Source organism: Bombina bombina, chromosome 5, assembly GCF_027579735.1.
Source record: "Bombina bombina isolate aBomBom1 chromosome 5, aBomBom1.pri, whole genome shotgun sequence".
Classification (NCBI taxonomy): Eukaryota; Metazoa; Chordata; class Amphibia; order Anura; family Bombinatoridae; genus Bombina; species Bombina bombina.
This window is the reverse complement of record NC_069503.1, coordinates 1,104,019,679-1,104,043,360: the sequence shown is the minus strand read 5'-3', so window position 1 is coordinate 1,104,043,360 and position 23,682 is coordinate 1,104,019,679. Positions and strand designations below refer to the sequence as shown.

The following is a 23,682-nucleotide window of genomic DNA, read 5'->3' as shown; positions in this document are numbered from 1 at the left end:
GTTTGCTACACAATTTAGATGTAGTCCGTGCTCTAAAGTTCTACTTAGAAGCTACAAAAGAGTTCAGACAAACTTCTTCTCTGTTTGTCGTCTATTCTGGTAAAAGGAGAGGTCAAAAAGCAACTTCTACCTCTCTTTCCTTTTGGCTTAAAAGCATCATCCGATTGGCTTATGAGACTGCCGGACGGCAGCCTCCTGAAAGAATCACAGCTCACTCCACTAGGGCTGTAGCTTCCACATGGGCCTTCAAGAACGAGGCTTCTGTTGATCAGATATGTAAGGCAGCGACTTGGTCTTCACTGCACACTTTTGCCAAATTTTACAAATTTGATACTTTTGCTTCTTCAGAGGCTATTTTTGGGAGAAAAGGTTTTGCAAGCCGTGGTGCCTTCCGTTTAGGTAACCTGATTTTCTCCGTCCCTTCATCCATGTCCTAAAGCTTTGGTATTGGTTTCCACAAGTAAGGATGACGCCGTGGACCGGACACACCAATGTTGGAGAAAACAGAATTTATGCTTACCTGATAAATTACTTTCTCCACCGGTGTGTCCGGTCCACGGCCCGGCCTGGTTTTTTAATCAGGTCTGATGAATTATTTTCTCTAACTACAGTCACCACGACACCCTATGGTTTCTCCTATTTTTTTCCTCCTGTCCGTCGGTCGAATGACTGGGGTGGGCGGAGCCTAGGAGGGACTATATGGCCAGCTTTGCTGGGACTCTTTGCCATTTCCTGTTGGGGAAGAGATATTCCCACAAGTAAGGATGACGCCGTGGACCGGACACACCGTTGGAGAAAGTAATTTATCAGGTAAGCATAAATTCTGTTTTTTACTCTCATGTGTCCAGCTCCGCCATATTAGTAGTGCTTCGCATATCTAAAGTATCCAATCTCTGCATTAAAGTTTCAGAAAGATCCAATTTAGAAGCATTACACCACATAAGTATGAACTTGTTGAATAGAATGAGCATAGATAGCCTCTCACTCAGAGAGGGGGGTTGCAGCTGGGGAGTAACTTGACGATGCCACGCCATTGAGACCTGCATCAATCTTGCAGAATGCAGGCCCTTGCTGCTGACTATTCTCTATTTTGAGCTCACCAATTTTGAAAATGGTTTGACCTGTCAATGCTGGATATCTTCTTATGCATTTGACTACTGAAAATATTTATGATTGCTGCTTCAAAATAGGTATATTAACAGATTACACGGACCTTTGTAGGAGATTTTTTTGCGGCCAGTAAGATGGCAGCTACCGGAAGTCTACAGATAGTCTTTTTATAAGCTTTAAAAGTACATAAAACCCAGGGGCGGAACTATCATTGGTGCAGGAGGTGGTTTGGCACTAGGGCACAGGTGCTTGGGGGGGGGGGGGGGGCTATAGCAGCCAATCTATATAAAAAGCGTTTGCAAAATGTGTTCAATTCTAAACTACGGGAGCCTTTTATTAGTGCTTATTGCAGGTACTGTCTATCTATCTTCCTGTCTATCTATCTACTCCATCTAGTGTATATATTCCATCTATTCATCTATCTTTCATCTATCTATCCTCAAAATCATTATACAGAGCAGCATATATAATTACGACTAACTAAGTTACTTTGGGGAGCACCAGGGCCCTCTGTTGATTGGTCTGCTATTGCAGAAAACTGCAACAAGAAAATGCTCTAATGCATTAGAGAATTGTCTTAATGCATTGCTGTTTATTAATGCTCACAATAATCTCATGGTTAAAGGAATACTGTGCTCTGACAACCTGCTGATAAGAGTTAATCAAAGCAGTTTCAGGAACACACCTTGAAATAAGCTGTGCTTTCTCTTTTACCTCCCACTGTGAGATTGATTTATGTAGATTACTCTCGTTTACATAGCTTTTCTGTAACCAGTACTTAAGTACTGATATTTTCTGTAGAATTGGTGGTATTAACCGGTAAAAAAGCAGCAATTTCACAAGATGATAAAATGAATCTAAAGGAACGACTTGTAACTAATTTAATACACTGTCTGGGGGAAACGAACCATTGGGAACACATTTTACAGTACAGTGGCTTTTTAAAGTCAGAAATGGTCCTTTAATTTAATTCCATTAAAATAAATAAAATCAGTATATTTGTATTTTTAGACAATTTTCTGTCTCTGTGGGTTATTATTATTAAGATTTGAATTCATACTTCATACATTTTTGTGCATCAGCAAATTTATGTACTAATAAACATCTGAAGTGTCAAATATATTTGATGATCTTAACATTTTGTACAGATCCTGAATGCTTTTTTAAAAAAAAAATAAAAAATATATATTAAGTATTTTTAGATTCTTATTTGATACACATAGCAGTCATAATGTTCAGTAATTAATCCCTGTGCTGCCTCTAGTTATCTGCGTTTGGAGGAGCCAAAGTAATGGTGTTCATTCTGTAAGACTGTATAGTATATAATAGCTGTCAAGTGTACTTAAAGGGATAGGAAAGTCAAAATCAAACTTGCATGATTCAGATAGCACATGTCATTTTAAGACACTTTTAAATCAACTTCTTTTTTCAAATGTGCTTTTGTTCTCTTGGTATCCCTTGTTGAAATAGAATGCGCACATCCCTTTAAATGTACATTTGAAATATATCATTTAACTGACTGTACAGCTTCTTTCTTGTAGTTAAGAATCTTGAGAAATGTCTATTGACTTCAAATTTACAGCACCTCCCTGCATTGGTTACTGCAGGCAAAACCAGATCTTTATAGTGGGGATCTTTTACAAGAATCAATCTGGCTACGAAAAGATCCGAAGGGCACGAGCAGCTGCTTACTTCCGCATTTGGATCATCACAAAGGATCCAATTGCACATCCCTAATTGCTTCCACTAACACAGAAGTACATGCCAAGTGTCACTTCTTTCTGGGCCATGTCTGTTATGCATTGGACACTTTTAAAATGTTGTTGCCACTCATGGGACTTTAAAGACAAAGACAGTTGGGTGAAAAACTGCATCTGGCAACCCTGACAGTATCCCACACATTCGGACCACTAAGTTGGCAAGTGTACTGTTTAGCGCAGGTTTGACAAACCTTTTGAAAGGGTTGCCCAGAATGGCGATAATCATGTTAAAAAAAAGTTATTGAATGCTTGTATTTTTTTTTATTTAAAGAGAGTAAAACAATTAAAGTAAAAAAAATAAAAAAATAATTTATACTTCCCTGTTAAATTAATTTCTTTCTTGGTGGTGAGAGTCTCTTCCCTGCCACTAGGGAAGAGGCAAAGATTGCCAAACTTCAAGAGCTCTATAAAACCGCTTCCACCTCACTGGTAAACTAGGCTGACGTATAGCCAAGCAAAAAAAGGTAGGAAAAGTAAGAGAGCAAAATAATAGGAGCAATGAAAAAAATGTGCACAAAAATAAATCAACTCAAAAACAGGGTGCACTCTCACTGCCATTAAATAAATTAATTTATCAGGGAAGCATAAATTATGTTTTGATGATGGTGAGAGTCCACAATCCATTACTCCTTGGAATACAGAAGCAGTGGAGTCCACAAGTAATGAGAAATAAGGGTGGAATAATAAAAATCCACAACCCAAATAGAACCCAAAGTATTAATAGTGTAAATATCATCTTTTTTTTTCAATGCAATTAAAATAACCGACATGCAAAAAGAAAATTAACCTGAGACAACTTCCTGAAGGATTTTTCTAACAAAGACTGCACCAGAAGATGCAAAAACATCAAAATAGTAGAATTTAGTAAAAGTAGCTGCCCATTTGGTCAGCAGAAACATTCTTAAAAGCTCTGGAAGTGGCAACTGACCTAGTAGAATGGTCAGTAATCAATTTTTAGGTGGAGGTTGTCCCACTTCCATGTAAGCCTTGTAGATCAAAAGTTTCAACTAAGAAGCCACAGAAACAGCAGAAGCTGTCGGCCCCTTCCTGGAACTGGAAAGGTGAACAAGCAAACTAGAAGTTTGCCTGATATCCATAGTAGCATCTACATAGTTCTTCAAGGCTCTTACAACATCCAAGTTATGAAGGGGCCTCTCTGAAGAAGTCATAGGATTATGACATAAAGAAGGGACAACAATTTCCCCTCTTATTTGAAGACACAATCATAGGTAAAAAGCCAAATTTAGTCCTCGAAAAAGCCTTATCCTGATGAAAAATAAAATAGAGACGATCACATGAAAGAGCAGATTACTCATTACTCATACTATTCTAGCAGAAGAGATAACCCAAAACCTTCCAAGTAAGAAGGTTACTTATGCGTAGGCTCCAAAAGAAGGAGCCTACACAACTTTTAATACTAAATTTAGATTCCAAGGAGGAGAAATTGGCTTAATAACAGTTTAAAACCATGAATGTCTAGAAGATTAGCAATCTTCATAAGAGAACAAAACTGAAAGAACAGAAATCTAACCTTTCAAAGTGCTGGCAGAAAAACCCTTATCTAAACCATCCTGCAAAAACAGCAAAATCCTAGGAATTCTAAAAGAATGCTAGGAAAAAACATGATCCCAACACTAGTCACAGGATTGTGGGCCTGTACAAAGTCTCAATAACAGAATCAGAAAAACCTCTCAAACAGCTCAATCTCCATGCCATCAAACTTAGAAATTTGAGAACCTAACGGAAAAACCTTGACACAGAAGGTCCGGACGCAGAGGAAGTGGCCATGGAGGGCAGCTGAAGATCTGAACCAGATCTGCATACCAAACCCTGAGAGGCCAAGCTGAAGCAATAAGGATTACTGATTATTTATCTTGCCTGATCTTGATAATCACTCTGGGAAGAAGAACCAGAGGAGGAAGAACAACAAATGGCCATGAACTACCAGAGCATTCACAAACTCTGCCTGAGGGTCCCTGTACCTTGCATAGTATCTGGGAAGTGGTTTAACAGAGAGGCCATCAGATCTATCTCTGGGAGACCCCAAAGATCCACTTTCTGTTTGAAAACATCCAGATGAAGAGACCACACTCCCCTATATGCATTGACTAACGACTTAGAAAATCTGCTTCCCAGTTGTTCACTCCTGCAATATGAACTGCAGAAATCAGACAATTGGCTTCTGCCCAGGAAAGAATTTGAGACACTTCCTTCTAAGCTAGGGATCTGCAAGCTCCGGTGATTGATGTAAGCCACTGCTGTGAAATTATCTGAAAATGGAGGTATGACTCACTTTTCAACAGAGGCCAAGTCGGAAGTGCTCTCAAAATTGCACAGAATCTAAAATGTTTATTGGCAACCTTGTCACCAATAGAAACCAAACTCCTTGTGTCTTCTGAGACCCCAAATGGCTCCCGATCTGAAAGACTTGTATCTGTAGTTATCACAGTCCAAATATGACAAACAAAAGAAGCTTGCATAATAAGCTGATGATTCAGCCACCAAGACAGGGACATACTTGTTCTGTGATCTAGATAAATCTTTTGAAACAGCTGAATATAATCCCTGCACCACTGCTGAACCATACAAAGCGGAAGAGGCCTCATGTGAAAATGAGCATACGGAATAGCACCAAAAGCAGCAATCATGAGACCTAATACCTCCCTGCAAAGAACGACTGAGGGAAAGTGAGTAAGAGACTAAAGATTTTTACAAGCTGACACCACCTTCAACCTTCTGTGAACTGTCAAAGAGAGAGACTCAAGGAAACTGAACCTATATCGAACTCCTAGAATAACAAATTGTCTGAGGAACTAGAGAACTCTTTGAAAAATTGATTCTCTAACCATGTTGAAGAACCAACAACAGTCTGCTGGTGTGAGATTTTGCTAAATGTAAAGATGGAGCTTGAACCAAGATATCGTCTATGTAAGAAAACACCTGAACACCATGAGTTCTGATTACAGACAAACAAGAACTTTTTTTTAGAATATTCTGGCAGCTTTAGCAAATTGTAGAGAACAAACAAAGTACTTATCCAGAAAGGGAAACCTTAGAAACTAATAATGTGCCCTGTGAATTGTAACATGAAGGTAAGCATCCTTTAAATCTATTGTGGACATAAACTGACCTTGCTCAACAAAAAGCAGAATAGTCCAAATAGTTTCCATTTCTAAAGTAGTGAGAAACTTGTTTAAAGCTTTTTGATCCAAAACTGGTTTGAAAGTCCCTTCCTTCTTTGCAACAATGAAGAAATAAAAAAAAAATCTCATCCCCTGTTCCAACAGTGGAATCAAACAATCACTCCCATATATTCTAGATCTAAAACTGACTGAAAAATGTCTTTGCCTTAACTGGATTTTTTGGTACATTGGACAGAATAAACCTTCCTCTTAGAGGCCTTGTTCTGAAACCTATCCGATTAACCTGAGAAATTATATTTAGAACCCAGGAATCCTGAAGAGACTGAAACCAAGCCTTCTAAAAAAGGCACAACCTGCCTCCTACCAGAGCCTCTGGATCAGGGTCCATACCTTCATGCAGACTTGGATGAGGGAGTAGATTTTTTGGACTACTTAAGCTTTTTCCAGTTAGAAGTAGGCTTCCAGACAGAGACAGATGAACTTAGTTTCCGAGAGGAAGAAAAGTAATTTCTGCCTCCTGTTCTGACGAAAGGAGTGAAAACAATTAGAAACTTTGGATTTACGCTTGAACTTTTTGTCCTGAGGAAGAAGAGCTCCCTTACCTCCAGTAACAGTAGAGATAATAGCATCCAAACCAGAACCAAACAACATCTTTGCCTAAAATGAAAGAGATAAAAGTTTGGACCAATAGTTTAACAATCAAGCCCTTCCAGAAAGAACTGCCAAGGACATTCTCTTAGAATGAATATTAATGATGTCAATAACAGCATCACAATTTAAAGCATTAGCACTTTTAAGCAATTCCAAAAGGTTAAAAAATCTTTAAATTTTAATATTAATAAATTTATTTGAACTGTTGCTAAATAGCATGGATTGATAGTGACAATAGATTAACGAATACAGCTGATCCCAATGAAAACAGGAAGTATAGTGGCAGCTTAGTGGTGGAGTGTAAGCAAATTTGTTTTGAGTGCCACCTTGAACTCATGCCAGATATTTGCCACTTTTGGATTAGGCGTTTAGAAAGAGATGGGTTTCAATTAAACAGACCAAGCATAAATAATAACTAAAACCTGGTATAGCTCTTTAAAATAAATTTAGTGTTCACAGTTTTAAGGTTAGCGTTTTTTTGTTTGTTTTTGTGTCATCTGTTGCACCACTCACTGGAGTTTCTGCTCTACGGTTAGCGCTGAGCAATGCCTTTGTTTGGTGCTTATGAACTATAATTAAAATCTTTATTTTGAGGGTATTTACAATTTCAGTGTTCTCAACAAAAAATTGTTGTTGGGTGATATCATGAAGTAGCCAGGTTGTGTGTAGTCTGTAATATTTTTTAAAATTAGAACATTTTCTGCTATCAAAGGCACAAATTAATTGCATAATTTAACTTACTTTTTTTTAATGATATTCTGTGCAATAGGCATTGAAACATTTTAATATTTGTTCATTTTAGCTTAATATTAGCTTGTGGTCATTAAAATCAGCCAGGTGTCACGCCCATTTAAAAGGTCCTGGTGAATTGTATTCAGTCTTTGTGTTTTCTTTTTACACATGGATAAATACATTTATAATTGGTATGAGGCAAGAGTGCTTTATGGGAGTCTGTATTTTAACAATAATGCACTACTGGGAGTTTGCCTGGTGGCTTCACACATGACTCACTAGATGATTTTTGGCCAAGTCGCAGTAATTTACATTGCTCATCTGGAGTGGACTTTAATGATGTTTCCTCCCTTTGCAGATGATAACACAGAGTTATATGCAATCAATAGTGAATAATGAAATGGTCTAACGCATTTTCAGCCGTTTCTTTTTGCATTTTGTGTAATCTAACAATAAAACTAACAGTAAACATGTATCTATAAATAAAAGTAAAGGTTATATAGTATCTGTAACAGATGACTGTTGGAAGAGCAAACATAGATTTACTGTCACTTATAATCCTATTTCTTTTTTTTCTATAAGGATTTACAACCTTTAGCAATGACAGAAATAGTAGCTGTTTATAACTGTGTTGCTCAATGTAAGTTAAATTTAGTTTTGTTCTGCCTGAGATATCCTTAAGATTCTTACCCTTTTCAACACATTTTCTTCTTAACTGTTAAAGGGACAGTAAAGTTATAATTAGACTATCATGCTTTAGACAGAGCATACCATTTTAAACAACTTTCCAATTTACTTCTCTTATTTAATTTTCTGCCTTCTCTTGTTATCATTTGCTAAAAAGGTTTATCTAGGGAAGCTCAGGAGCAGTAAAAAAAACCTAGGTTCTAGCTGCTAATTGGTGGCTGCATATATATACTGATTGTCATTGGCTCACTCATGTCTTCAGTTAGAAACCAGTAGTGCATTGCTGCTCCTTCAACAAATAATACAAAAAAAACCCAAAGCAAATTGGATAACAGAAGTAAACTGGAAAGTTGTTAAAAATGGTATGTTCTACCTAAATCATGAAAGATTATTATTTTTTGTCTTTCATGTCCCTTTAAGCCAATTATTTGGTAATGAGTTTAAATGTTATACCTGTATTTGATGGTTACCAGGTTATTCATTGGTTTGTTTTTATTTTTAGGGCCTCTTAACAAGTGGAGTTGAGTTTGAGTCTCTCCCAGCAGCTCTGTCACTTCCTGCTGAATCTGGCTTGTACCCTGTTACATTAGTTGGCGTACCAAGAACTACAGGACAGATTACAGTCAACGGTAAGATGCATTTGGCCTTGTCATGTAGAGCTCAAGACACATGCTGGCTTCCTACCCTAGGTTTGCTCTTCAACAAAGAATAATATGAGAACAAAGGAAATTTGATAATAGAAATACATTGTAAACTTTTTTTGTCTGCTCTGTCTGAATCACAAAATATGTCTTTCATGCTCCTTTAAGTGTTAAATTGCAAAAGATCTGTGTGAGTGTGTATAAAATATATGCACACACTATATGGCCAAATTTATTTAGACAACTCTACTGAGCAGGGCTGCCGTGTGCTGAAGCACGTAGTAGGTAAAAATAGTCTTATCACTCACTACCGAGTTCCAAGCTACATATGGAAGCAACATCAGCAGAAGAACCGTGTGTCTGGAGCTTCATGAATTAGGTTTCTATGATTGTGCAGCTGTACACAAGTCTCACGTGCAGTGCCAAGCCTCGGCTAGAATGGTGTAAAGCGTGCCACCGCTGGACTCTGGATCAATAGAAACGTGTTCTCTGGAGTGATTTATCACGCTTCATTATCTTGCAGTCTGATGGAAGAATCTGAGTGTGGCGGATGCCAGGAGAATACTACCTACCACAATGTATTTACTGTGTTTACTGTAAAGTTTTGTGGAGGAGGAATAATGGTCTAGGGCTGTTTTTCAGGGTTTTGGCTAGACCCCTTAGTTCTAGTGAAGGGTCATTTTAATATTACAGGATACCAAGACATTTTAGACAACATTTTGGGGTAGTCCCTTTCTTGTTCTTCCATGACTGTGCCCTGTGCACAAAAATAACTACATAAAGACATGGTTTGACGAGGTTGATGTGAATGAACTCAAGTAGCCTGCACAGAGTCCTGACCACATCCCCATTAAACGCCTTTGGGATGAATTAGAACGCAGATTGCAAACCAGACCGTCTCATCCAAAATCAGTGCCTGACCTCACAAATACCCTTTTGGTTGAATGAGTACAAATTCCCACAGACACTCAAAAATCTTGTGTAAATCATTCCTTGAAGAGTGGTGGCTGTTTTAGCTGCAATAGGGGTGTGTGTGGTTTCAACTCCAAATTAGTGCCTATGGTTTTGGAATGGGACATCCCATAATCTGTGCTCCTCCTGCAGCATCTGCCACTCTCAATGACTCTCGTTCCTCTCATCTAAGCAGATGGCTGAGGTTTTTTTTATTCTCCTCTTCATGACATTATGGTTGAGCCCAGAGCCATCCATCTTGGAAATGACTGATTTGGCCATGAAACTGTTGTATTTATAGTGTCCTATATTTAAAATGTAAATTGTTTGATAAAACATGGCTTACATTGTTTTAATTGACATATTTGTTTTAGAATTTGTCTATGGTTTATTGACTATTTCTTTTCTATGAATAGAAACACATGAAGGAAAATGTAATTGTTAATTCCACAAAAATATTGCAATTCTCTGATTTTTTTTTAAATCTAATTTCTGTTCAGGTTCATGAAAGAAATCACAATGTATTTTCAAGTCTAAAGTGTTACATTTCAAAATATCCAAATTCCTTGAAATGCCACCAAATAAGTGTTTACTCATTAATTGTAGTAGGGATGAGGAGTAGACTTTGTGCAATGGGCTGTCTCTGCTCTGGGGTCTCTGAATACCGGGACAGTGAGAGGAGTAGTGTGGGGCCTGGGTGCCACTCTACCATAGAGCCAGGCGGAACAGGAGTGGCTTGCCCATTGCCACAAATATATTGTCCTTTGTCCAATGGAAAGGGCAAGATTTACATCTTTAGTTTGTATCAGGATATACATAAGCAGGACAGTTTCCCTAAATATATTATGTTGGCTACCAGGTTAATAATGACGCTGATATATTAAGATGGCAGCATTTCTAAATGACACTGAAATGAAGAATTAGGAATAGATTTAACACCACAACTGCTCTGCGTGTAGCCCTTTTTAGTTGGCTAAATACATTTTTTTTACCATCACTCATAAAGCTGTTTGTGAACTTTTGTCATAAAATATCTAAGAAAGTAAAGTTATTACCCATGTTTTTTTTGTGTTCATAATAAGTTTGACAGTTTGTTGACACAGGTATAATTAAAAAGTAATGTGTCGACATTTACTTGAGAAGGGAAGTGAGAGTGACAGTGTGTTTAATCAATGTTCCGCTTTTGTTGAGCAAAGTCTTTATATTTTGCTGTGATTTTGTTGTCAAGAGCTCACCTATAAGCTATCAGTCATTTTATGTAGATTTAAAAGCATTTTCTTTAGAACAATGTTAAAAGGGCAGTAAACACCTTTTAATTACAAGATATTTTTTGAAGTCTTGCAATAAACTAACATATTTGGTGAGCTTAAAAATGTTTGGAATGCATTATCACTTTGCTGCACATATTTTCTTCTTAAACAGGGAGAGTACACAGATGCATTCATTACTTTTGGGAAATACAGAACCTGGCCACCAGGAGAAGGCAAAGACACCCCAGCAAAATACTTAAATACCTCCCTATCTTCCCTCATCCCCCAGTCATTCTTTGCCTTTTGTCACAGGAGGTTGGCAGAGAAGTGTCGGAATATTCAAGAAGTCTCTTATGGAGGGTAGTACTCTTCGGAATGGGACTGGAGTTTTAAGTAGTCCTGTCAGCCTCTCAGTGAGAGCATGGATGAAAGCTAGAGTCCGGAGATGCAGGGAGAGTCTTTCTGCGAAACCATCCCAACTCATATTAACAGCTCCACAGGCAATCAGCGTTGACGAGTTTCGCTGCCTGCTTTCTTCACTCAAGTCCATGTCAAAAGCGATGCTACTATCTGTCACACTTGAAGGTCTGTGTTCCGGTTCCATGGCGTAGATTCCGGTAAGATTGTTTAATTTTACTTTCCATATGAGAATGTAATGTAATATAAAGAAAAGTCAGGGTCTCAGTGGGACTCCTTTTATCTTTATGGAATCAGGGGGTAATATCTCTTGAGGGGGGTTATTGAACAGTGGGAATTTTAATCATGTTTGTTAAGTGATTCTGTCTGCTAATGTGTAGTGATATTTGGGCTCGTGACTATCCGGAACATACCGGCCTTTTTGTCAGGCTGCGCGGTCCTTGTGGACTGTCGCCTTTTTACTTTGGCCTGCACGGTGCACCTTGTGATCGGGCCTGGTCTCGTTTCTGTTCTCTATTTACGTATTCCTGACTGTGTGGCGACGGAGAGTGTCTGTTTCGCTAGTTGTCTGGGTCATAGGAGGTGGTGAGTGCCCCAGCCATTGGGGGAGTAAGGTGCCATTTATTGTTTATCCATACTTTATATCACCAAGTTATAGAGGATTCTGATTTTTTGGAGACGGATGTCTCTGATTCAGATTCTACTTCTTGCGAAGAATATGAAATTCCGGGTAATCCCTGCCCATCAGTTATATTCCGAATGCCGATTTAGAGTGCTCTTTTATCCCGAATCGGGGAACTTAGAGCCATCCGCCCCTGAGGATCCCATATCCCGCAAGGCGCGTGCCCCAGAACCTTCTTTTGCTACGCAAGCAGGTGTACGAAATGCTGTTACCCCGGAAGGCGGCTTGTTTCCTCCAGAAGTTAGGGCACGGTTCCGCATGGCCATATCTATGGCGTTGGCGCATTTACATCTTCCAGAAATATACTGTCAGTGTTCCGTTAACCATGGCTCGTCAGGTGTGGGATCGTCTGCATCAGATCAGCCCTCTGGGGAAGTGTTTTCCTCTGAGGCTTCAGGGGTCTAACGCTCGGGCCAGGGTCATCAGTTGCCCCGGTGGAGGTGGAGGTAAGTCTTGCCTTTCTAGATTGGCGCGCCTTTGTGTCTTGCTGCAGCATGTTTTGGCAGTGCTGAAAAATCCCAGTCCCAATGGGTCGGTGGATCCTCGGTCTTTCGTTCTAGTCGGCAAGCAGGATTAGACGAATAGGGATGAAGTCAATCTCCTTGTTGTCTCAATTTTTTCTTTTTTGGGGTATCTTATTCCAGTTCTGAGCTTTGGAAGAATTGGTTCTCTGACCAGCTGGTTCTGTTAGTGTGTCCATTCTTCTTGGGCGTTCTGTGGGTGCTGCCCTCATTTACTTTGTTACGGTTAGGATGTATTTTATTTCTTTTTGAAAAGCTCATGTCTGTTCTAGTTTTTCTTTTGGAAAACAATTTCTTCTCTGAAATGTAAAACTAGCAATTTTGTGGTCGCTTTATCACTTTTGCGGAAGTTAAATAAGTTGGGACATTGTTATGTCTATCGTTTATTTTGTCTATCCCTACAAGGGCTTCGACTTTTCTGTGGCCTTGGACAGTTCTATGGTGCCCTATGTATCAGGCTGGTTCTGGTCGTGCACTAGTTTTCTGTTCCTTGAGGTCTATATCATCCACGTGGTGCCCGTTATAACTGGCTGACCCGGTTGGGGTACTGTGTTGCTTACTCTGGTGCAGAGTTAGTTTTCTTGTTTTTCTTGCTTTTTCATGTTATAGGAGGCCTTTCATTCCTAGACGTCAGGCTGGTCCTCGTTTATTCCTTTGGGTGGGGCATAAAAGGGGATTGTGCTAAGGCCTCAATGTCCTGTTCCTGATTGCTGGCAGGGTTACCGAGCTCGGATCCTGCTAATGCTTACTCTGGGGGTTCCTGAGGTACTTTGGCTCTGGAGCTAAAGTTTTCTCCTTCCAAATAGGGTTGGAAGTTCAGATGATTCCTTGGTAATCCATGGTACGTACTACCAGGTTCAGGTGGCGATTATTCGTCTCCTCTATTGGTATTTTTTCTTGGATTGTCCTTAAAGGGGCGAGGTTGCTTATGCCTCCTTTTCCTCTTTTTGGGGCTGGTTTTCTGGTCATCTGTTTCTGGAAGCTCCGGCTTTTTGGCCTTTTTTTCCCCCTACGGTATCTCGTCTGCTCCTGTGTTTTTGGAGCTCTGGAGATTGTGTTGTCTCTTTTTTCCTGCGGTTGCCCCTGCTTAGGCGTTTCGGTTTGATCTGTCGCTTGCCAGGAGTTTTGGGATGCTCGTTCATCGTAAAATCTTCAAGCTGTAGGGGTTTCCGGGAGGTTGATCCTGAGAGGATCTTTGGAGACTATTTATCTTCTCAGACTAGTTTTTCTAGGTTTTAAGCTCTGTTCTCTTGTAAGTTTCCCTTAGTCTTTAAACTTAGTGGGTGTTATCCCTCAAGCTTTTAGAAGTTATGCTCTCTGTCTCTGGGATACTTATGCAAGAGTTTAGTGTCCAAGGACCCTTGGATGTGGCTGTGATTGCATCACCCATGGTGCAAGGTCTTCTCCGGATCGGGTAACCCGATGGTTCCTCAGGAGTTATTAGTTTTAAAGCCAGCTCCGGGTTCCGGGTATCCGGTTTTCTTGTCCTGTTCTTTGTTTTTGACTGGACATTTTGGGTTTCTGTGTCCAGATCCCTTAGGTTGGATCTGGATGGCCCAGTTTTTCCAGTTACAGAATGTCCTCTTGCCCCTTCTGGTGGATTTTTCTCTGTCTTATCAGAGGATTGGGAATTTCTACTGGGCCAGCTGTAGTAGCCGGATGGCAATCGGTATTGGCCTTTTGCTCTCCGTCTAAGGCTTTACCCTCCATGCCTGTGGGCGGGTGAGCTGTTATGTTTGCGTTTCACCTCCCTTTGCGGGGGATTTGACATACCACAGTATCCACCTGGTGCCCCAGAGGTCTTTTTCTTCCTCTGTTGTCAGGGTTTTCTCCCTGTTGTGTTTGCCATGTGCTGCTGGCAGCCATTTTACTCACCTCTCTTCCTGACTATGGTGCATTGTTGGGGGATGCTGCTCATTTACTGCACTTCCTTTTATGGCCAGACTGGTGTGCATCATCCATGTGAGACAGGATGCAGTTTCAGAATTGTAAAGTCATCACTTATTATTTAAAGGGCCTCTGTTCAGTATGCTTTGCCTTTGCGTTGTCTCAGACCTGTTTGGGATAGTACCTGTGTATTACCTGGCTGCCTGACGTCCTTCCTGGTTCTTGATCCCTGGCTTGTTCCTGACTCTGCTGTTTCCTTGTTCCTAATTCTGGCTCATCTGACTATTCGCTTTGGCTCCTGTCTCGGCTCGTCTGACTACCAGCTCTGGTTTTGACTCCTGGCTTGTTATTTGACTTGTGGACTTTTTATTATTTTTTGCTATTAATAAAGGTGTGATTATTTTTGCACTTCTCGTCTCAGTCTGATTCCTGACACCCTGATATCTGTTCAGTGGAGTCCTCCCTGCATTGTGTGCTGGATGCCATGTGAAGGGCTGGACTTCTGGTGTCATGCCATTACTGTTTTTCAGTATAGGGTCTCCTTTTTTTGGGAGTGTCATTTATCTTCAGGAAGGGAGCTGGGTCTGGGTTTTGGAATCCAAGCTCATCCTTTGGGGGGGGTCTGGATCCCCTTATTTTTCTTACTGAGGGTTTTGGTGGTTCAGGGAATTTTTAATTCCCTTGTCCTTTCAGACATTGCCAGTCGCTTTGGTGCTGGGTCCGTTGCCTCAGAGTGGGGGTCAGGGATCTGACTACTCTGTTGAGACTTGACCGTGTATCATCAATAGGTTTTGTGGGCCTTTCCTTAGGTGGGAGGCTTTGCAGGGTTTCCTTCCCTTAGCAGGTAGCTTACCTCTGCTGGTTTTTGGCCTTACTTCCCCATTTTTCTTGGGAGGGAGTTGCTGTGCACTTTTTCAGAGTTTTGCCTCTGTGAGGGTCCTGGTGTAGTTTACTAGCTTTTGATTAGCTAGTGTTGGCGGCTTGCGTCTGCTTAGTCCTCTTTTACAGAGGGAAGCCTGTGGCTTCATCTGGAGCATAATAAGATGTTATGGTGCTGTTTTTTAGCGGCTCCTGGGGATGGTTTTTATCCCTCGGGCATGCTATCCTGAGTGTGGGTTTGCACTCTGTGTACCGGTCTCCCTTTGTCCCTCTAGTTTTCCAGGGTTGGGACGTTACATTAGTCCCTTGGACTTTATGCAGACAGGGGTTTGGGATTTTTTTCCTCCCTTCTTTTTGCTCGGTCGGTAGGGTTTGTTCTCTACGCGGCTTTGTCCTGTTGCAACCTTGGTTTGCGCTCTTTTTTGGAGTTATAATTGGGGTTCTTTATTGCCCTAGTTGTTTGTCTGGTGGTCCTTCCAAACTTTCTTATCTGAGTTTTTCTTCTTCTTCCCTTCAGGGAGAATGTGGAGGTCCCCCTTACATCGGGTGGTGGGTGAGTTTAAGTGAGGGCTTAGAGCCTTGGTGACTTTGTCTCCTCGGAGGCCTTTGTGCTCGGTTGAGTCTAGTGATCTGAACGGTTGCTGGCAAGGGCCTTGTTGGTTTTAACTGAAGGGCAGTTTCTCGGTCCTTTCCATTTTTGTTCCTTCTGCTTCGGATGAAGCAGTTTTTTTGTCGGGTGTTTGGATGATTTCAGGCTGTGGTGCCCTCAGAATGGGCCGCCTCTTGTACCCGCCCTGCATTTAGTGTCCTCTATAGCTTGGGTATTGTTTTCCCAAAAGTAATGAATGCAACTGTGGACTATCCCTGTTTAAGAAGAAAAACTTACATTATGCTTACATGATAATTTTCTTTTCTTCTGACGGGGAGAGTCCACAGCTCCCCGCCCGCGTTTTTACTGTGGGGTGGCCGTAAATTTAGTTTTTATCTACTGGCACCTTTTTCACCCTGATATTTCTCCTATTGTTCCTTGTTCCCTTGGCTGAATGACTGGGGGATGAGGGAAATGGGGGAGGTATTTAAGCCTTTGGCTGGGGTGTCTTTGCTTCCTCCTGGTGGCCATGTTCTGTATTTCCCAAAAGTATGAATGCAGCTGTGGACTCCTTCCATCAGAAGAAAAGAAAATTATCAGGTAAGCATAATTTAAGTTTTTTCAAAAGCCAATGTCTATCTATAACTTGCCATATTTTGAGGAGGCATTCTGGACTTGTTTCTGGAGTAGACAAAGCTTGCCACAGCCATTATGTTGGAAAACTTCTCATTGTTTTGCAGCATCTTATCTCTGCTGAGGCCAATTAGAGACAGATATGTAGCAGGGTTAGGATTGTGAAGTCTGCAGTTTGTATATCCAGCTCTCAGAATTGGATCCCCCCTTAGCCCCAACCTCCCTGGTCCCCCCCCCACCCCCCAGTTTGCTAAAAATGTGGCTTTTTTATAAAAAGAAATAATAATAATAATAAAAAAAACATTTTTCTGTAGTGTAGCTGCCCCCCTCAATACCCTACCCCCTCCCAGATCCCTTTCCCAACACTTATTCCCCCCTCTTCCTCCTTTCCTTACACTAAAGTGCACTCCGTCCTGGAAAGACAAAGAAGAGGCACTCTTGGTGCAGAAATTCCTATGATACGAGAGTAATATAGGCAGAGACCAATGAATCAATACTCACAAGTGTGTATGCACAACCAGTGCAATATCAGACAAGCCGAAGCTTCAGAGCCGTTCGGCTGACTCACTCGAGACCAGACAGCTGTGTGTGACGGGCGCTTCTCATAAAGCGAAGGTGTGCATCTGTCATGATCCGGTGTACATGCGCTCAGGAAACAGACCCTCGGGCAGTGGTAGGGATTTGAAGACACCGACCCCTGACCCGGGGAAGAGTATCCTGGACGTGGATAGATGATATTCTGTGATTCATAGTTGCTAGAAGTTATTGTAGAATAAATGGAGAGTGCAACATTTGTATACAATATATTCTGAGTTCACTGTGACTTATAGTTAGTTAATAGAAGTAACTGCAGGATTCAATGAGAGAAAAATATAGCAAAGTGGAATGTTCAGGCTTCAGAGTAATCTGGTAAAAGATTGACACTTAGATGCAAACTAAGGATTGTTGCAGGTTCACAGTACATAATATTATATAAAGCTGTATGTCAGAGTTAAAGCACAGCTGCACAGGTACTTAGACAAGCTGCAAGTTTAGGCATTAATTACTGTTTGTGCATTTAGATGCAAACTTGGTTTGTTGCAGGTTCACAGTACATATTATTATAAAGAGCTGTATGTCAGTAATTAGCAGAGCAGCACAGGTGAAAGTTAAATTTAAGGCATCAATTACTGTTTGAACATATATTGGAGAATCACAGGAAAGCTTTTAATTGAACACATAGATGACAACTTGTAGCAGAGAAATAGTTATAAAGTTCTGAGTAAGATGCTGTTGTAATTAGAGAGTGATGGTAAGCAAAAGCATAGTTGAATTATAATAAAGTTCAGAGATTGTTAAGTAGCTGTGTCCAGGAAACAGAATGGAGATATTTTTGATACTTGCGGTTTGATGATATTTTGCATAGGTAATAGAAAATGCTGTATCTTGGAATAGTTGGTAAGTTCATGCAGGAAACAGTCACAGACCTCTGTTCAGGATCACACTTCAATGTTAATGCAAGGCACATTAGACCTGAGAAGGCTTAAAAAGAGGTTGAGGTAATCAGGTGCATGAATGATTAATCAGGCAGGCAGGCAAGCTGAATGTGAATACTGCCCAAATGCAGCAGTCAGAGAAGGATTTCTTAAAGGTATAGTGACATTAGGCTGAGATATGTTACAGATTCCCCTCCTTAAAGGCGACCTCCGGGCGCCCAATACAATCCAAAAGGAGAGAGAACAAAATTGATATGGAGAATCGGTAGTAGGTGTATGGAGGTAGTGAGTCCAATCGGAAATCAAGAAAGGAGGGTTGGAGATCTCTTGAAAAAGTTGAATGACGAAGTAAAGGCCATATAATTCAGGTATCAAAAGATCTTGACAATGATGAGAGCAAAACTTGAAGTCAACTTTTTTGTAGTCATCGTGAGAATGCATGAACGTAACATACAATGAGCTTCCTACCACAGAATCATCCTGAGGGTAGACAGGTGGATGTTCTTCATGATAGATGACCATGTACATAGCCAATGAAAAGGCAGCCAGTCCTAGAGATATGAATAGGCTTTCCTCAGCTTCAGAAATAGAGATGCAGCATTCTGGATTGATAACCAGATTAACCACCTTTGGGTCAGAGATTTGAGTATCCTCAGAATTAACCTCTTGGCTGAGGATTAGATATACTCCAAAAGAAAAAGCTATAGCCACTTCTAACACAATAGCAGGGCTTTCTTCAAAATAGGAGATAGGAGTGTAGAGTGCAAGATTTGTCCAGTTCTTGCCATCTTCTAATTCAAAATGAAATGTCTCCTTACTGGATTCAGAATCAAAAGTGTTCTCACTAAGAATAGGTATATGAATGTCCACACCAGGGCAAGGTTCAGGAATACCCACATCTGGGCAAGGTTCAGTCATATCCTCAGTAGGATCAGGTGAAGGAATGCCCATGCCAGGGCAATGTTCAGAAGTACCCACATCTGGGCAAGGTTCAGGAATATCCTCAGTAGGATCAGGTGAAGGAATGCCCATGCCAGGGCAAGGTTCAACTATAGAGAAAGAAAAAGAACCCACTTTAGAGCCAGGAACCATACTCTCTTCTGAGCAGAGGGCAAGGCTTTCTTCAGGGTTCATAAACGAAGAATTAACAAGACCCACTTTAGAGCCAAGAACCATACTCGCTTCTGAGTAGAGGGCATGGCTATCTTCAGGATCAAGTATTATTACACCCATTTCTGGGTTAAACAAAGGAATACCCATACCAGGGTCAAAAACAGGAGAGTCCACCTTGATGTCAGGTTTAGTAGTATAATCATGGAAAACAGGAACAGGAATGGGCACAGGGGAATCTTCTTGAAGAACTTTTGTACAAGTTTCAGGTTCAAGAATGTCCACTTGCGAACTTGGTTCAAAGTTGTCCTCACAGGATTGAGTATCAGGAATTCCTGTACAGGAAACTGATGTAGTAGAAAATGTAGGTTGATGCAAAGTATCTCCCAAGGGAAACAATTTCTTAGATGCAATAACAGAAGAATTTTGAGAAGGTGAAGTGTACTGAAATATGCCACACTCAGGTAGATGCGGAGGAATTGTGACACAAGATTCTGACTGAGAAGTTATCTGGAGTTCAGCAGGCATGCTTATTTGAGTTTGAATATCAGAGCTAAATTCTCCAGGGATTATCTCTGGTAAACTGAAAGGTTGTATATCTGGAACAGAATTATCTTTTGCTTCTAGCACATAGTTTACAGGTATTGAGGCAGCATGAGAGGGATGCAAGAAATCAATAGTTGGAAACAGTTTTTGTAGTTGTTGTAGAGTCTGAGAAGAGATACCATTAGATGCTTTAAGAAGAGACTGATAGTGACTATAGACATCATCCAGCTCGGTGTTGACAGTATCAGGAGGCAAGAGAGGGTCTGGTACAACAGAATCTAAAACAGGGGAATCAGGCTGAGTTTCCTCTTTGCACTTCTGATTTTCTGTGGGCAGAAGGATTTTCTTCTTCTTCTTCTTCTTCTTTTTCTTAGAGAGCTTAGATTTCTTCCCAGTATGAGGCTTCTTAGGTTGCTGCCATTGTGGCTTGTAGTAAGGTTGAGAACAGAAATCCTCTTCATCACTGGATGCATAATTCTGATGTGATAAATCAGCATAGTAGTTGAGAGGACCTTTACTCCTAACAGCAGTCTGTAAACCAGATGTCCTTTCTTCCAGCTCTGAATCTGTCCAATCTAACGAATCCATGGTAATATCAGAAATAGGAAGATCAGTATTTCCATGAGAGGTTTCATGATGGGAGCTGTCTGTATCATCCATGTTGTAAATATAACAACCAAGGATGTCATTATAGCAAATAGGTTGAGGTCTTGTCTGAGTTTGTGGCGAATTAAAGTTGCGCTCATACCAGTCTAATGCCAATTCAGCTGGATCTGTGAAGTCATCCTCCTTGTTGACATATACAGACTCAGAATCAGTATCATCCGGATAGGAATCACAAACAGGAGGAGTAGATGGTATTCTGGAACAGTAGTCCTGTCTCTTTAAATCTTTAAAGGTCTGAATTTTTTCTGCTGAATCTATGAATGCATCCTCTTCAGTTACATAGTCAGACTCAGAATCAGTTTCACCAAAATGGAAACCACGAACATGAGGAACAGATGAAATTCTAGAAAAGTGGTTCTGTCTCTTTAAATCTTTAAAGATCTGAATTTTTTCTGCTGAATCGATGGATACATTCTCTTCATTTTCATAGTCAGATTCAGAATCAGTTTCACCAAAATGGTAATCACGAACATGAGGAACAGATGACATTTTAGAAAAGTGGTTCTGTCTCTTTAAATCTTTGAAAGCCTGAATTTTTTCTGCTGAAGCTATGGTTAAATCCTCTTCATTTTCATAGTCAGATTCAGGATCCGTTTCACCAAAATGGTAACCACGAACATGAGTAGAGGATTGTCTAGAATGGGAGTACTGTGTCTTTAAATTTTTTAAAGTTTGAAAATCTTCTGTTTTTCCTTTAGGGATTGCTTGGGTCTGAGTTATGTTGTAATTTTTTATTTTCCTTTGAGGGTCGGTGCATCCACTACCACTGCGGATCCCTTTTTTAGGCATTAACATTCTGTCATGATCCGGTGTACATGCGCTCAGGAAACAGACCCTCGGGGCAGTGGTAGGGATTTGAAGACACCGACCCCTGACCCGGGGAAGAGTATCCTGGACGTGGATAGATGATATTCTGTGATTCATAGTTGCTAGAAGTTATTGTAGAATAAATGGAGAGTGCAACATTTGTATACAATATATTCTGAGTTCACTGTGACTTATAGTTAGTTAATAGAAGTAACTGCAGGATTCAATGAGAGAAAAATATAGCAAAGTGGAATGTTCAGGCTTCAGATTAATCTGGTAAAAGATTGACACTTACAGGCCCATTTATCAAGCTCCGTATGGAGCTTGAAGGGCCGTGTTTCTGGCGAGTCTTCAGACTCGCCAGAAACACAACTTATGAAGCAGCGGTCTAAAGACCGCTGCTCCATAACCCTGTCCGCCTGCTCTGAACAGGCGGACAGGAATCGCCAGACATCAACCCGATCGAATACGATCGGGTTGATTGACAGCTCCCTGCTGGCGGCCGATTGGCCGCGAGTCAGCAGGGGGCGGCGTTGCACCAGCAGCTCTTGTGAGCTGCTGGTGCAATGTTAAATGCGGAGAGCGTATTGCTCTCCGCATTTAGCGAGGTCTTGCGGACCTGATCCGCAGTGTCGGATCAGGTCCGCAAGCCCTTTGATAAATGGGCCTGTGAGATGCAAACTAAGGATTGTTGCAGGTTCACAGTACATAATATTATATAAAGCTGTATGTCAGAGTTAAAGCACAGCTGCACAGGTACTTAGACAAGCTGCAAGTTTAGGCATTAATTACTGTTTGTGCATTTAGATGCAAAGTTGGTTTGTTGCAGGCTCACAGTACATATTATTATAAAGAGCTGTATGTCAGTAATTAGCAGAGCAGCACAGGTGAAAGTTAAGTTTAAGGCATCAATTACTGTTTGAACATATATTGGAGAATCACAGGAAAGCTTTTAATTGAACACATAGATGTAGAGTTCAGAATATGTTAACATATTTGCAGCAGGATATTTCAGCAATGACAACTTGTAGCAGAGAAATAGTTATAAAGTTCTGAGTAAGATGCTGTTGTAATTAGAGAGTGATGGTAAGCAAAAGCATAGTTGAATTATAATAAAGTTCAGAGATTGTTAAGTAGCTGTGTCCAGGAAACAGAATGGAGATATTTTTGATACTTGCGATTTGATGATATTTTGCATAGGTAATAGAAAATGCTGTATCTTGGAATAGTTGGTAAGTTCATGCAGGAAACAGTCACATACCTCTGTTCAGGATCACACTTCAATGTTAATGCAAGGCACATTAGACCTGAGAAGGCTTAAAAAGAGGCTGAGGTAATCAGGTGCATGAATGATTAATCAGGCAGGCAGGCAAGCTGAATGTGAATACTGCCCAAATGCAGCAGTCAGAGAAGGATTTCTTAAAGAGATAGTGACATTAGGCTGAGATATGTTACAGTATCTGTAATATAAGACAAAGAAACCGCCCTTGGTGCAGATTACCCAAAACACAGTCTGACATACAATGGGTAGCGGTGAACCTATACTCACATACGGAATTGCACAAACAGTGCAATATCAGGCGAGCCGAAACTTAGTGAGCCGTTCGGCTGACTCTCTGTGATTGGATCAGCTGTTCATCAGGAAGCCGGGAGAAAAAATCCTTAAGTGTTGGCTGTTAGAATTTGGAGCAAGCCACTAACGTTCTGAGCAAAAAACCAATGATTACACCCAATGGGAATAGAGTAGAGTAGAGAATAATTGTCTCAAAAGCAAGGTAGGACAAGTATAAAACTTTAATAAAACTTTAAAAAATGCTTTACCGTAGTGTAGCGGTACCATGCGCTCCCGCCCCCTCGCGCTCGCTCCTGGACCTCCTCCAGCGATGGGCTGCCCACCGGCCTCCCTCGTATCCCTCCCACGCCACCAATGATCGGCACTATCGCTGGCCCATGTAGAGAAGGCCACAGAGTGGCCCTCTCTGCATCAGTTGCTTAAAAAAGGGTATTGCACGATGCCTCAAAACCTAGAAAGCGGCTGGAAGTGATCGCGATCGCTTCCAGCGCTTGAAACCCCAGAGGAAGTGCCAGGCATGTCCTTAGTCGTTAACCACCGTTTTTTGTATTGATCGTTATGGGGTTGAAATAAAAATTTAAATGCAAGGAAAATTAAGAAAACATGAGGATAGAGACCCTTAATGATTGAGCATCATAATAATCACTAATGAGAGTGTCTATATTAGTCCCAATAGAATTTGACATTGAGAAACATGTCAGTCTTCTGTTTCCTATAAACCCATATCTCTCCCGGGTTAACAACTCCTCTACTTTAGCTTGGGGACCACAATAAATTGTATACTGGAAAGGTATGCATTAATTCTGACTCTAGTTAAAACCATCTTATCTTTTCTTGAGACTTATTTCACAGCCTAGTCTGTGCTGTTTTGGCTGTATAGTAATATGGAGCTAAGTGGGGAACCCCTAAACCTCCTCTAGAGTTATGTCTAGTCATTACTGATTTATTAATTTAAGGTTTTTTTCCAGGGCC

General features: G+C 40.7%; 1 protein-coding gene across 2 annotated transcripts in view; it reads left to right on the top strand.

Moving 5' to 3' along the window:
* The window catches only part of TRAPPC9 (trafficking protein particle complex subunit 9), a 1,774,054-nt gene that overhangs the window by 309,824 nt on the left and 1,440,548 nt on the right, over window positions 1-23,682 (top strand). For both annotated transcript variants that reach the window (XM_053715382.1, XM_053715383.1), the window contains exon 13: window positions 8,586-8,712. In XM_053715382.1, coding sequence (XP_053571357.1) covers window positions 8,586-8,712 — 127 coding nt within the window. The remainder of the gene's footprint in view (window positions 1-8,585; window positions 8,713-23,682) is intronic.